This window comes from Hipposideros armiger, unplaced genomic scaffold (genome assembly GCF_001890085.2).
Source record: "Hipposideros armiger isolate ML-2016 unplaced genomic scaffold, ASM189008v1 scaffold_44, whole genome shotgun sequence".
Lineage (NCBI taxonomy): Eukaryota > Metazoa > Chordata > Mammalia > Chiroptera > Hipposideridae > Hipposideros > Hipposideros armiger.
In genome coordinates, this window is record NW_017731394.1 from 1,443,899 (window position 1) to 1,457,698 (window position 13,800).

The 13,800-nt window shown below is 37.1% G+C and overlaps 1 protein-coding gene across 1 annotated transcript in view; it reads right to left on the reverse strand.

The window, feature by feature from the left end:
• The window catches only part of CSTF3 (cleavage stimulation factor subunit 3), a 72,274-nt gene extending 58,767 nt beyond the window's left edge, over positions 1-13,507 (reverse strand). The window contains exon 1 of the mRNA XM_019639536.1: positions 13,299-13,507. Within this exon, the coding sequence (XP_019495081.1) occupies positions 13,299-13,325 (27 nt within the window). The 5' untranslated portion in view covers positions 13,326-13,507. The remainder of the gene's footprint in view (positions 1-13,298) is intronic.
• Positions 13,508-13,800: the final 293 nt, after the last annotated feature.

The following is a 13,800-nucleotide window of genomic DNA, read 5'->3' on the forward strand; positions in this document are numbered from 1 at the left end:
CTTAAAAAATATCCAACACATATGGTAAAATACTAAATTTATTAATACAAAGTTCAGTCAGTAAGACCAGCAACTAAAAAAAAAAAAAAAGAGCAAAGTGTTCAAACAGTTCCTACAAAAAGTAACAATGAACTTTAAACACCCAAAAGATATATAAATGTAAAACAAGACAGAGATCAAATGTGCTTTACAACTAACACTGCACTGGCAAGGGTATGTAGAAACACATTCTCACACTGTTGGCACGGGCAAGTAATAATACTGATCAAAATTTAATATAAATGTCTGACCCTGAATTCCAATTCTGGCAATGTATCCTACTACACTCACGCACAAAAAACATATGGTAAAGAAAAGTCAGCTACTAGGCTGTTGGTTGTTGCATAAGACCAGAAGTAATTTAAATAATCATGTGTAAAAGAACTGGTTACATATATATGGAATTTGTAGTCACTAAAAAAAAAAAAAAAACCAGCAGGGCAAGTCTATAAACAGCAACATAGGAACACTCTCCATATATTGGGTTTTTAAAAAAGTGGAGGTAGGCTGGGGAGATATGTCCCAGCCACACTACATACACTTACACTGTATACTCTTCTGTTTCAATTTTTACTATCCACGTGGGAAATACTTGCTCAGTGTCTAGTATGTGCTAAACATTGTTGAAGGAGCACTTGGGATACAACAAGATTACTTCTTGAAAAAAACAAACTTTAAATATTTTTAAATAGGATCTTAATTCATAAGATACCAACTATAAATGTTAATGATAAAATAAATAAATCTGATACAAGAAGTTTAAATTAGGAGCTAAAATACAGCTAATCTGTACTTGAATTGTTTTAGTCAACCGAAGTTAACAATTAAGTGTTTCAAAGTAGTTGGATGGGAAACGCAAATCACTCAATAACCACTCGCTGAAAATTAACCTACCAAATTACATAATGTGTACCACAAAAGAACAGAGAAAACTCAGAAGATAGCATCTAATATTTGACAAGCATAATCACAAGTATAAATGTCTCTTTACTAAAATAAAGTCATTCATTTAGTGATTCTCAACCTGACAGTACATTGTAATCAACTAGGAGAAATAGGATTTAAAAAGATGCTCAAGCTTAGGAATGTGCCTGGAACATCACTGTTTTTTAAAAACTCTCCAGGTGGTTCTAAGGTTCTAATGTGCAGCCTCAGTTGAGAACCATGTCTTTCCAGGGGTTCCTAACCGTTTTTTGGTGCCACGGAACCTTGGGACCCTTTCTCAGAATGTTATTAAATACACAAACTATGAGGGCTTTCAAAGGAAACCAATTTTGTTGAAATACAATTATTGAAGTATTTTTAAAACTAAGTTTTACATAGTGATAGAAATTTAACACATTAAATAGCAAGAGCCTGTGGCAGGTATGTCTAGTGATAAGCGCAACAATATTTTGAATACAGTATTTATGTCCCAGCCACAGCTGTTGCTAACACTACTAGTGTGGTTTCTTGCCTATATTCATAATAAAAGGAAAGGCTCAATAGTTTGATGTTCCCCATCCAAGTTCATGGTACCCCTAAAATTCTATCCACAGACACCTGGAGGAAGGGGTTACCAAGGATCTAAGACCCCTGCAAAGGATGTTGGAGAGCAGATGTGAAAAACATTTGTTGAGCATCTACTATGTCAGGCATTAATCATCACTCCTTGTTAAGTAACTAATAACTGCATTTCATAATAAGAAATATAATTACATTACATGAAACTTCCTAAAGTCCAGTTACAATCTGACAGAACCATGGCTCAACTCTTTTCAGAATCTGTTACACCCCTAAATACAATAGTTTCCTCTGGCCAAGGATGTAGTTAAATATTCAGAAAACAATCTATATAGATCATTCTCAATCAAGTACATTAACAATGGAGGCTAACCAAAATGCCCCCTCTGATCATTACAGTCACATTTAATTCCCACAATAAGAAGTCATTCATCATCACAGCTACTATGAACCAGTTGGGTAGCCAGGAGCACATTTGTTTTCTGGCCTGATTACCATATTGCTATGGAGCAAAGAAAAATAGAGCGTTTTTCTAGTATCCACAAAGAGACTATGCCTCCTTAGGGAATGAAGTTGTAGTAATACTTCCTGATTTTCTTGACAGATCAGAGAAATAGGTCACTTTATAAGAAAATTTGTGCCAAGTTTCCAGTGCCCATTTATAATGGAATGAGGTGAGAACTCTGCTTCCTATAGCATACATAAGAGCTGTCCCATGCTTACATGTCCCCAAACTTATTACTATAAGAAACTCTATCAAAACCCAGCTTTTGCCTTTAATAAACTATAATCCCATCATCATTCTTTAAATAGATGTTAGTGGGGAGTAGGGTGGGGCCCCAAATCTAATGAGCAGAACAAAAGCTGGACTAGTTTCCAAGGCATGTGCATTACTAATGATATTAGAACTCTGGGAATTTCTTTGATTTGTACAATTTAAAACACCAGAAATATAATACAACTGGTATGGAGTATACAGAGGTATACACCAATATATATAATTTCAAATGAGTGCAAAAATCAGAAAAAAAGTGTAAATTTGATGTATTTTTTTCGTATAAGGAGAAAACACTGAGGGACTCTCTAGTGTCTGTTCTATGAATTTTCTAGTTGTAGTGTATTGCTAAAATATCAACTACTTTATTTTCTCTGTGAATACCAACACGTGTGCAACTGCCTAAAGGCATGGAGGGTCAGGTAAAAATCCATTACGAGTTTCACCTTTCTTCTTTTTTAATTATGACTTAATTGAAACATAATCACATTATACATTTGCCCATTTAAAATACAAAACTCAGGGCGGCCAGATGGCTCAACTGGTTAGTGCATGCTCTTAACAAAAAGGTTGCTGGTTCAATTCTCACATGGGCCAGTGAGCTGCACCCCCCGCAACTAGACTGAAGACAACGACTTGAGCTGAGCTGCCAGTGAGCAGCAGGATGGCTCAGTTGGTTAGAGTGCATGCTCTTAAAACAAGGTTGCCGGTTCGATTCCTGCATGGGATGGTGGACCGCACCCCCTCACACTCCAAAACTAGAATGAAAAACACGACTGAACTTGGAGCTGATGGGTCCTGGGAAAAACATACTGCTACCCCCCCTCCCCAAAAGAACCAAATTCCTGACATTTAAAAAAATAATAATAAAATACAAAATTCAATTGGTTTTAGTATACTGAGTTGTGTAACCACCACAGTAAGTTTTTAAACATTTTATCACCCCAAAAGAAACCTATACCCATTAACAGTCATTCCCAATCCCCTAGTGCTACACAAACAATTTACTCTGTCTCCATAGATATGCAGATGTTTCTTGTAAATGATATCATATAGTATGTGTTCTTTTGTTTCTAGTTTTCACTTTGAATGTCTTTCAAGGTTCATGTTTTATCATGTATCAGTACTTTCCTTTTTACTTTCAAATAATATTCCATTGTATGGATATCCCACATTTTATTTATTCATCAGTTGATGGAATTTAGATTGTTTCAGTTTTGGTGTGTTCATTTTATGTTTTCTTTTTTCTTACGTATATACCTAGAACTGAAATTGCTGTCATATGGCAATTTTAATTTTAACATTTTTAAGAACTGCCAGGCTGTTTCCCAACGTGATTAAACCATTTTACATTCCCATTAGCAGTGCTATGAGGGTTCCAATTTCTCCACCTCCTCACCAAAACTTGTTATTATGTCATTTTGATGATTACAACCATCCTAGCAGGTGTGAAATGGAATTTCATTGTGATTTTAATCTACATTTCCCTGACTGCAAATAAAGTTCAGTATTTTCTCATGTTCTCATTCACCACTTGTATATCTTTGGAGAAATGTATATTCAAATACTTGGCCATTTTTACTTGAGTTATCTTTTTATCACTGAATTGTATCTATGTTATAGATACAAGTCCCTGATTACATATATGATTTAAAAATTTTTATCCCATTCCAGTGGGTTGTCTTTTCACTTTCCATGCTTAACCTTTTGTTATGTAAAGCTAACTCAGAGAAATTGAACTTAATGACATTGGACTGAAGGCATCATGCAATATTTCAACAATTCTCAAACTTTTTTGTAAAGAAGCATTTTTGCACACTTATTCAGGAACCAAAGACATGTTTTTAACGTGATTATTTCTATGAATATTATGATGTTAAAAATTAAAACTAAAAAATATACGGCTGGCTGAATGGCTCAGTTGATTAAGAGCTCACTCAAGAGTGCGAGCTCTGAGCAACAGGGTTGCCAGTTCGATTCCTGGCCAGAGCTGAGCTGCTGCTGAGCTGGCAGGATGGCTCAGCTATTAAGAAAGAAAGAAAAAAAAAAGTAAATTCATGTTTAAAACAAATTCCTCATTTTATTTAAAAATGTTTTCTAAAACAAAAAAGTAATGCAAATATCACTGTCTTACATTTTTTTGGTGATACTTCATTGTCTGGCTGAATTGAAGACAGTGCTTCTACTTGCAATCTATTGTTTTAGATGAAGTATATGACTATGTAACTAGTTATGTAGTTGGAAAAGGGAGAAGCATTTTTAATAGTCTTTTCATATAATTGTGGCTATGTCATGTACCTCTAGAAAACTCATTATGAGTTATAAACTTTACTGAAACTGCAAACCACTTTCTTTCTACATGGCAGCTTAACTTATACAAGGTCTGATCAAAAAGTAAGGTGAATGTTTACATTTTAAAAATTTATTACAGTAAAAATCACATTGCCATTAATCCCCCTCAAAATACTTGCCCCTGCTTTGAACACATTTATCCCATTGTTCTTGTCACTTTCTGAAGCAGTTCTGGAAGTCCTTTTGTGAGTGTCTTTAGTTGTGCTGTCATGGCTGCCTCGATGTCCTGACTCAACTCAAAACATTTACCTTTCATGGTCTTTTGACTTTGGGGAAGAGCCAGAAGTTGCACAGCAACAGATCCGGTGAGTAAGGTGGATGAGGACACACCTCAATGTTTTTATTGGACAGAAATTGTACCAGAAGCGATGTGTGACTTGGAGCCTTTCCCGTTTTGATCACAAAATATAGTGAATGCTGCTGCTGAGTACCATCCAAGGGAAAGGCAGGGATCTTCAATATGGGAAGTGGCACGTCGAACCTTACTAACAGTGTGTGACAAGTTCCAGTTTGTTCGGTGCAGTCAGTCGGGTGTGAGCTATGGTTGAGAGGTGTGTTTTAAAGTGTACCGTAGATTATCCTCCATCATGACAGCTTTCCGTGTCACACATCACTTGTGACATACGGCAATTTCTGTCCAATAAAAACATTACGGTGTGGGCCAACCAAGTGGTGCATTGGTTAAGAGCTGGCTTGGGACGCCAGAGGGCCCCGGTTCGGATCCCACATATGAGGGCGTGACACTGCCCTCTGCAGCTAAGATGCTGAACAACAGCTCAACCTGGAGCTGGGCTGCCGTGAGTTGCCGGTGACGGCGTAGGCTGCAGCCCCTGCTGCACGGTGGGTTGCCATGGGCTACCGTGTGTAGTCAGCAGCCAGTGTGAGCGGCCAACAGCCGCAGTGAGCGGCCGTCCAGAAGCCCGCGACTGATCTGCCTCACCTGGGAAGAGCACAATGATGGTGCCAACTTGGGTCAGTGAAGCAACGTCCTCCACAACTTGACTGAAGAACATAAGGACAGCAACTTGTCTGTTCCCCTTCCCACAATTCCCCAGTGCTGTTCCCATCCCCCAATTCCCCAATTAAAAAAAAAAATCTTTAAGAAAAAAAAAACCCAAAAACAAACAAACGAACAAAATTATGGTGTGTCCTCATCCATCTGATTCACCGGATTTGGCAACGTGTGACTTCTGGCTCTTCCCCAAAGTCAAAATGATTCAGGACATTGTGGCAGCCACGATAGTGCAACTAAAGACCTTCATGAAAGAGGACTTCCAGAACTGCTTCAGAAAGTGGCAAGAGGGGCTGGCCAAGTGGCTTAGTTGGTTAAGAGCTTGCTCAAGAGTGCGAGCTCTGAGTAACAGCGGTTTGATTCCCAGCCCAAGCTGAGCTGCCAACAGGTGGCAGGATGGCGCAGCTAAAAAAAAAAAAAGAAAGCGGCCAGAACAATGGGATAAGTGTGTTCAAAGACAGGGGGAGTAATTTGAGGTGAATTAATGTGTTTTTTTACTGTAATAATTTTCTTTTTATTTAAACATTCACCTTATTGTTTGATCACACCTCATATTAAGGAGTTGTTAACTGGGGGAAGAAGGTGGACAAGTGACAAACTGTTATATAAATGATTGAAACAAAATTATTTCTTCTTCCCATTCCCACTAGGGAAGTAAAACTTGGACAGAAAAAGGTAGTCCTCTTTCTCTAAATAGCTGTCTATTTTTGTAGTAAATGGGGAGGGTATTATGCTAGGTAGTACCGAAATTAAGTTAAAAATACAGATCAGTGAAAGCTTAATCCAATAAAATACATATTAAAAAATTTATTTTTCATTAAAAAAAAAAGTTTAATCCAAGTCACATGTCAAAACTATCGGGGGTGTGGTAAGAAAGGATTTAAGCCCCTATAAGCTCTTGAACATGGCCAACAGAACAAGCAGAGATGAGTCTCAAACCTGGTTTTATGAGTCGTTTCCACTATTAAGGGTAATGACTAAATATAGTAGGGGAAGGAAAATCAGTAAAATAGTATCAAAAGCCTAATCATCCTCAAAGAATCTGCAATTTTTTCCTCCACTTATTTTATCAAGAATGTATTCAAGAACAACTTTATGGTCTTCATTCCCTGTCTAAGTGATTTGCAAGCTTTCATTTATATAAAAATCACCTGTGGTACTTGTTTCAAAGGAAAATACTCAGCCTCACTTAAAGAATCTGTTAAGAAATGTCTGAAATTGGGGTGTAAACACCTATACTTTTATAAAGCACCTAAGTGATTATGTTGCAATGAACCATGGACTCCATTTTGAGAAAAAACACCTAATCTATCTGTTCTACAAATATATCTTTTCCAAAAATAAAGTGGCATCAGATCTAAGTCACTCCAATTTTTGCTTAAGTATTAAGAAAGCTGCATACAGCATCCTACACATTTTAAATCTTAAGTCTCTGTTGATAGCTAAACTTTTTTTCAAAATTAAAAGACTAGGGCAGCACTGCAAGACTATCAGCAAGTACAGTCACAACTTACCCAATTCATAAGCCTAGAGAATAATCCACTTACGCGACAGGTGACATTAGGACTGGAAGCCAGCTTAGTGCTTTGTTCCTTTACCAGTGCAACAAAACTCTCTAGATGACTTTTTGTGCATGAATTTAAATGGGTATCCTTCATATAATCCCTTCAACCCTTCCAAAGACTAAAAATCTACTAAAGATGCAATCCAAAAACTTAAAAAAGAAAAAATAAGCTAACAATTATTATTGGTCCAAATAATTATACTTATCATATTTGCTTATTAAATTCGCTTACCCATTCCCTAGGAAACAAATAGCTACAAACTACAAATAAAAATCTTAATCTTTTAGAATTTGAAAAGTGTGGCTTCTTTAGGCCAAAAGTAGCCAAGATATTAATTCACTAGATAAACTAAATGAAACATTAGAAAAACATCAAGGACATAGTTTTGCCCTTCTGGTTTTACTCAATATTTACTGCTTATTATAAAATATCCATTAATCTAGAAATACTTTGAACATTTGCCCAACTCAAATCCTTTTTTAGATCAATTCTCACATCATTACCAACTGTCTAGCAGAACAAAATAAAAAGACTGAAATTCACCGCCAGGTCTTGTTGAAAGAGAAATAAATTTAAGAACAATGACAGAAGAGCTTAAAACTATTGTTTTTGGCAATTGTCCACTTAAAAGGTACAAACATCTGAATACAGAGTTGCTGTCCCAGAAGGTCTCACCGGTGTGTCAACCCCTGTATTCCCTGAAACTCCCATAATCCTAATGCTGAAAGAATGCAATCTCTCCTAACACACTACCTTTCGGTTGTACCTCTAAGGAAAACCAATACTTCTGTAAACACAGATCAATCTCTCTTAGAAACAATCATTGCCAAATATTCCATATAGCCCAGTTTTCTCAATAAATATTAACAATAAAGATCAAATCAAATTTCCCCCAAACTGGCATACTAAATATCACTTCAAAATAGGAGGGGGGAAAGTAGGAAAGGCTATTACAGAAGATTTTGTTAAAAACAATAAAAATAATTGGGCCCAAAGAAAGCACCGTCTAACATACATGCTTAATCCTTTCCTTCCCTCCTCCTAACCCCTAAACACACCCACTTTGGCTTTAAAATTGTTTGGCGCTGCTGTTACCTCTTAACTGCTAGTAAGTAGTAATAACTATCCAACAAAATAAACCAGGCTTCAGGTTTCAACACTGAAGGTGTTTCAGCTTTCTTTCCTCATTAATAAGCATATGATACATATTTTTCATATTTTCTATATCTTCCCAAACTTATTTTTCACCAAAAGCAAAACACTGATTTATGGCCCTGAATTCCCTTTTGTTAAGTACTGGCAATTTATCTGAACTTCAATTCATGAAATTTTCCCAAAGTGAGGATCGTTTTGTTGATATTTTTAGGCCTTCCTAATTTTAGGATAGGCTTACAGATTGTTTACAAAGTGAAATCTTATTTCTAAAAGACAAGAGTATAAAAACATCTTAGGGATTTAAAGGTTCTTATGAATTGACACGGCCCAACACATTCCTCTTCCTCCTTTTATCCAACAAAACTTGAGAAACTATCCATTCTTATGCCCCAAATATTTTATTTTGCATTATTTATGCACCTGTTTTCAAGAAAGATTAAATTCTTTGAGAATTCATAATGTATCACATATAACCTTAGTGCAAAATTCATCCATTCATTTACTGAACACTTTTAAGTATCAAAACAGTATTTCCTAGGTTTTTAAAATGCAATGATAAATAAGACAGCCCCTTCAACAGAAACTCAAACCCAGTGGAGGAACTGTAAGTAATAGCTTATTAACTGCTGTAGGAAGTCGAGCGTAAGGTAAAATAAAGCTAAGAAACGAGATCAAAAGTTGAATCCAGCATTTAAAAAAAATCTGTAAGATAAAAACACAGCCAACACTCCACACACTATATGCACACGATTTTGTTACCACTAAACTGGCAAAAACAGTAAACACAAAACTCCAGGAGAATACCCACAAACACTGCAAGGTAATTTAAATAGCTCTCTAAATGCAAAACAAAACTTCCTTACAAGGGTACAAAAATTTACAATAAACCTTAGTAGTGATTTTGGTTGTCTACAATCATTTCTCTCTTTCAAAGGACACAAATCCGGAGAGATTCAGTACCAAGAAAGAAATGACCATCCATATTCTGACTTAATAAATTTAAGTTTATTATTCAACAAACTTTTTTTTAGAGCTTCAATGTTAAAAGGCTAAAAGAAATTATATCTACACTTCAGATATTGCAAGATTCTGTCTATCCCACGCTTTGGCATCTTTCCTAAGCAAATCCATACTTCAGAGTGCTTTTGATTTTATCATTATTGTTCACTTCATGTCATTTTAGGCACTCCTCTTTTCCTCTAAATTTTCACAGACTGTTGTCTTATACATAAAACAAGCTAGTTGATTCATATTTTTAATCATGCTCCTCTTTAAGTTATCTTTAAATTACCATTTCGATTAAAGTTGAATACAGTATCTGGGATTCGCTTTAAAATAATGGAGGTGGGAAGAGCGAGTGAACGTATGGAGAAAACAAGATTTGCAATGAGTTGAAGCTCTTGAGAGGAATATTACACTTCATACTATTCTTTCTTTTTTTGCATGTTAGAAATATATCATTAAAAAGTTAAAGATTATATAAAGATGACTGTTGGTAATCAGATGTCAAAAATGTCTTTCCAGGAATCCAGTGAAACTCAATCTTTGAAAAGGAGAAAAGGCAAACTTCTTTACAGAAAAATATGAGCCAGTACATAGACAGAATAACAGAAATTTAAAAAAACAAAACAAAAACCACCATTAAAGAAGAATGAAATCGGGCCGGCAGAGTGGCACGATGGTTAAGAACTGGCTTGGGACGCCAGAGGGCCCCAGTTCGGATCCCACATGAGGGCCAGTGACGCTGCCCTCTACAGCTAAGATGCTGAACAACAGCTCGACCTGGAGCTGGGCTGCCGTGGGTCGCAGGCGACGGCGTGGGCTGCCATCCCCTGCTGCAGTGGGTTGCCATGGGCTACCGTGTGTAGCCAGCAGCCAGCATGAGCGGCCGTCCAGAAGCCGGCTACTGATCTGCCTCACCCGGGAAGAGCGCAATGATGGTGCCAGCTTGGGCCAGTGAAGCAACATCCTCCACAACTAGACTGAAGAACAAAAAAACAACAGCAACTTGTCTGTTCCCCTTCCCCCAATTCCCCAAAAAAATATTAAAAAAAAAAAAAAAAAGAGAATGAAATCGTACCATTTGCAACGATATGGATGGACCTAGAGACTATTATGCTAAGTGAAATCAGTCAGAGAAAGACAAATACCATATGATCTCCCTTATATGTGGAATCTAAAAAACTGAATGAACGAGCAAAGTAAACAGAAATAATCTCAGAGATATAGAGGAAAAACTGATGGTTGCTAGTTGGGATGGGGGTGGGGATGAGGGAGAAGAGGAAGGGATTAGACAGCAAAAATAGGTAACTACACTATTGCCACAGGGATATGAAAGACAGTTTGGGGAATATAATTAATAACGTAAATATTCTGTAGGGTGTCAGATGGTCACGTCTTGTTAGGGAGACCACTTCATGGATGGGGTAGAGGCTTGATCACTGCACTGTACACCTGAAGCTGATGTTGTATAATACTATATGTCAACTATAATTGAATACATATATAGGTACGGGATGTGGAGTATAGTGTGGGAGTGGAGTCAATGGAGTTGTAATAGATATGTATGATGAGAGGAGACTGGGGCCGCGGATTGGGGGAGGGGAGTTGTCACTTTGAGGGGTAAAAAGTATAGCTATTGCACTGTGGTGTACACTGAAACTAATTTTAAAAAACCCCAAAAAACCCACCATTTGCCACCTCCAATGTAATGACTGATTTATTCAAAGATCATCAATTGATAACTAGGTAAAAAGTTATTGAGGAACAGTATCAATCCACAGATTACTAACTGTAAAGGGGAAAATAATCCTTTACAATGAAGAGATAAAGCAGTTGTCACTCCAACCAAGTGGTCAAACTTAAACATCACCAACAGTGGAACAACCTAGCATGAAGTCCCTTTTGATGTAATGTTATAAAGTATTCTATCCAAAAATAACCTAAATATTAACAGAGCTCTGAGTAGTTTTTCAGGAAATACAGAAGATGAAGAGACAAGTTAAATGACACACAAAAATCAAATAACCCAAAAAGTGAGAAATTCTAAAAAAAACCACAACAAACTGGATTCTTCGAATAGACAATACCCTAGGGGACGAAAAAAATTGGTATTCAAGACATAACCAAATGATGCAATGTGAACCTAGATTAGATTCTGATTAAAAACAAAAAACAACCAAACTCTCTGAATCACATTTTTGGGACAACTGGGCAAATCTGAATATAGACTGGATTTTAGAAATGATACAATGATAATTTTCTTAGGTGAGAAAATGGTATAATGGTTATATAAGGGCATTAATGCTGAATTATGTGGAGCTGATACTAAAAATGAGAATGCTGAAATATGTGGGGTTGAAATATACGTTGACTTACTTTCAACTAAATATGTATGGAGAGATAAAGTAAATATGGTAAAATATTTAACAATTGTTGATTCTAAATGAAGAATTGTACTATTGGTGTCCACTGCACTTTTAACTTTTTTCTATGTTTTAAACTTGGCACAATAAAACTTTCTGATGAGATTTTTTTCTCTGTAAAATTTCACCAACATCTCTCCCATTTAAAACACCAGTTTCTGATATGTTCAAGGTCATGACATTTCAGTGTCTTTACAATTTTAGATGAATTTATTAACAATGAATTCTGAAAACTTCTGAAATTTTACTGCATTACTCCTCCTCCACTTTCACATGACAAAATATGAGCCCAGAAAAAGGGTAAGAATGGATAAACAGATTTGATATAATAATTTTAAGACTTTGCATTCTTGGGCATCATGTAAAATGTAAATACTGCAAAGATTTCAGGACTGAAATCAGTCGACAAGTAAACACAAAATTCAGTTAGGCAAATTTTCAAGACATAATAAAATTTAGTCGCCCAATATTCCAACAAGAACGCTCCAATTTTGCCTCATCTCTGTCAATCTCCACGTTATAAACTGGAGACTTGAAAAAAGGAAAACCTAAGTGTATTTCGTTGCTATGGCAATGGGAAATTTTAGGAAATTGGGACTGCAGGATAGCTCGCCTCCATTTTAAAAACTACTTACCTACATATACTAGGACTTAAATCGAAAAACAAATTGAATAACATCTTTCATAAAATATCATTTATCTTTCCAACTAAAAGGTAAACACTATCCTACAAATCTAATTAAAGAGCAAAAGAAACAAATCATTTATCTAAAAATGTGAATTTTAAAATACTTAAACGTCACATATCCAGTATTACAACACGCTTTAATTTACAGTGGCCAAAAACGACTTCTCGCTTCCTACCTATCAAATTCTGAACTATGTGTCTCGTTGGAAAACGGAAATCAAATGCGGATAGAAAAGAAGCGGGAGAAAGCCACAAGATTCCTAAATCTCACTCAGCACAATCATATTCTAGTCCCAGACTTTTCCTTCATTCGCTCTGGCAAGTCTATTTCCCCAGATTAGTTTAATCTCAAATTATTTCTCAAGCTAGTAACCTATTGCTGGGTACAGCATATATCGGTGAGGGCAGAGGGAATATTGTCAAGTTTTACGAAAACGGCGAATATACATTAAAATGATCAATTACTAAGAACCCAAACATCAAAATGGTATCAAAGGACGGCACCCAACTAGAGTAGTCCCACGAACCTAAGCTGGACGAAGCAGCTTCCCGGCTATTGTCTAAACCAAATACTTGTTTATTATTAACGCCTAAAACAGAGAAGCCAAACAACAATTTTAAGTCTCAGATATTGTTCCCCATTCCCACCATTTTCCTGTACCGCGTGCTCCGAGTTCATTAGACCCCTGATTCCTTCCTCAAGCGAACATGGCTGGAGTACTAGGACGAACAGAGACATGGAGAGAAGAGGTCGCCACGAGGCCCCACCACTCTCCTTCCTCACCTGCTCCGTGGCTGCGTCTCCTGACATGGCCTCAGATGATTAGAATGTGCGAACTGGCCCGCGATGCGAAGCTAGAAAAGAAAAATTAAACTAAAAACCACCCCCAAACCAATAAAATTACCCCCTGCCGAGCGGAGCCAGACAACCAACTCGAACCGCCGCCGCCCACTAAGATATGAATTAAAATGGCTGCGCCCCTGCCGGCCGAGAGAAAGGTGTGGCGTTTGTATTAACTTCCGGGGCAGTGGGCGGGGTTAAGATCGCAACTCGCAGTTTACTCGGCCGCGCAGAAGCAGAGATCCGGGGAGGGCGGAAGGGGCCATTGCCTTGGTGACGTCACGGCACTCGGCTGTAGAGACTGTTGCTGAACTGGTTGCAACCGGCTAGAAGGCGGGAAACTTTGGTTAGAGGCTCGCGCGCCTCTTGGAATTTCATTATCAAGCTGTGGATCCCAGTTCTTCACTGTTGAAGCCTGACAGCCAATCAGTTAAATTCAGGCATA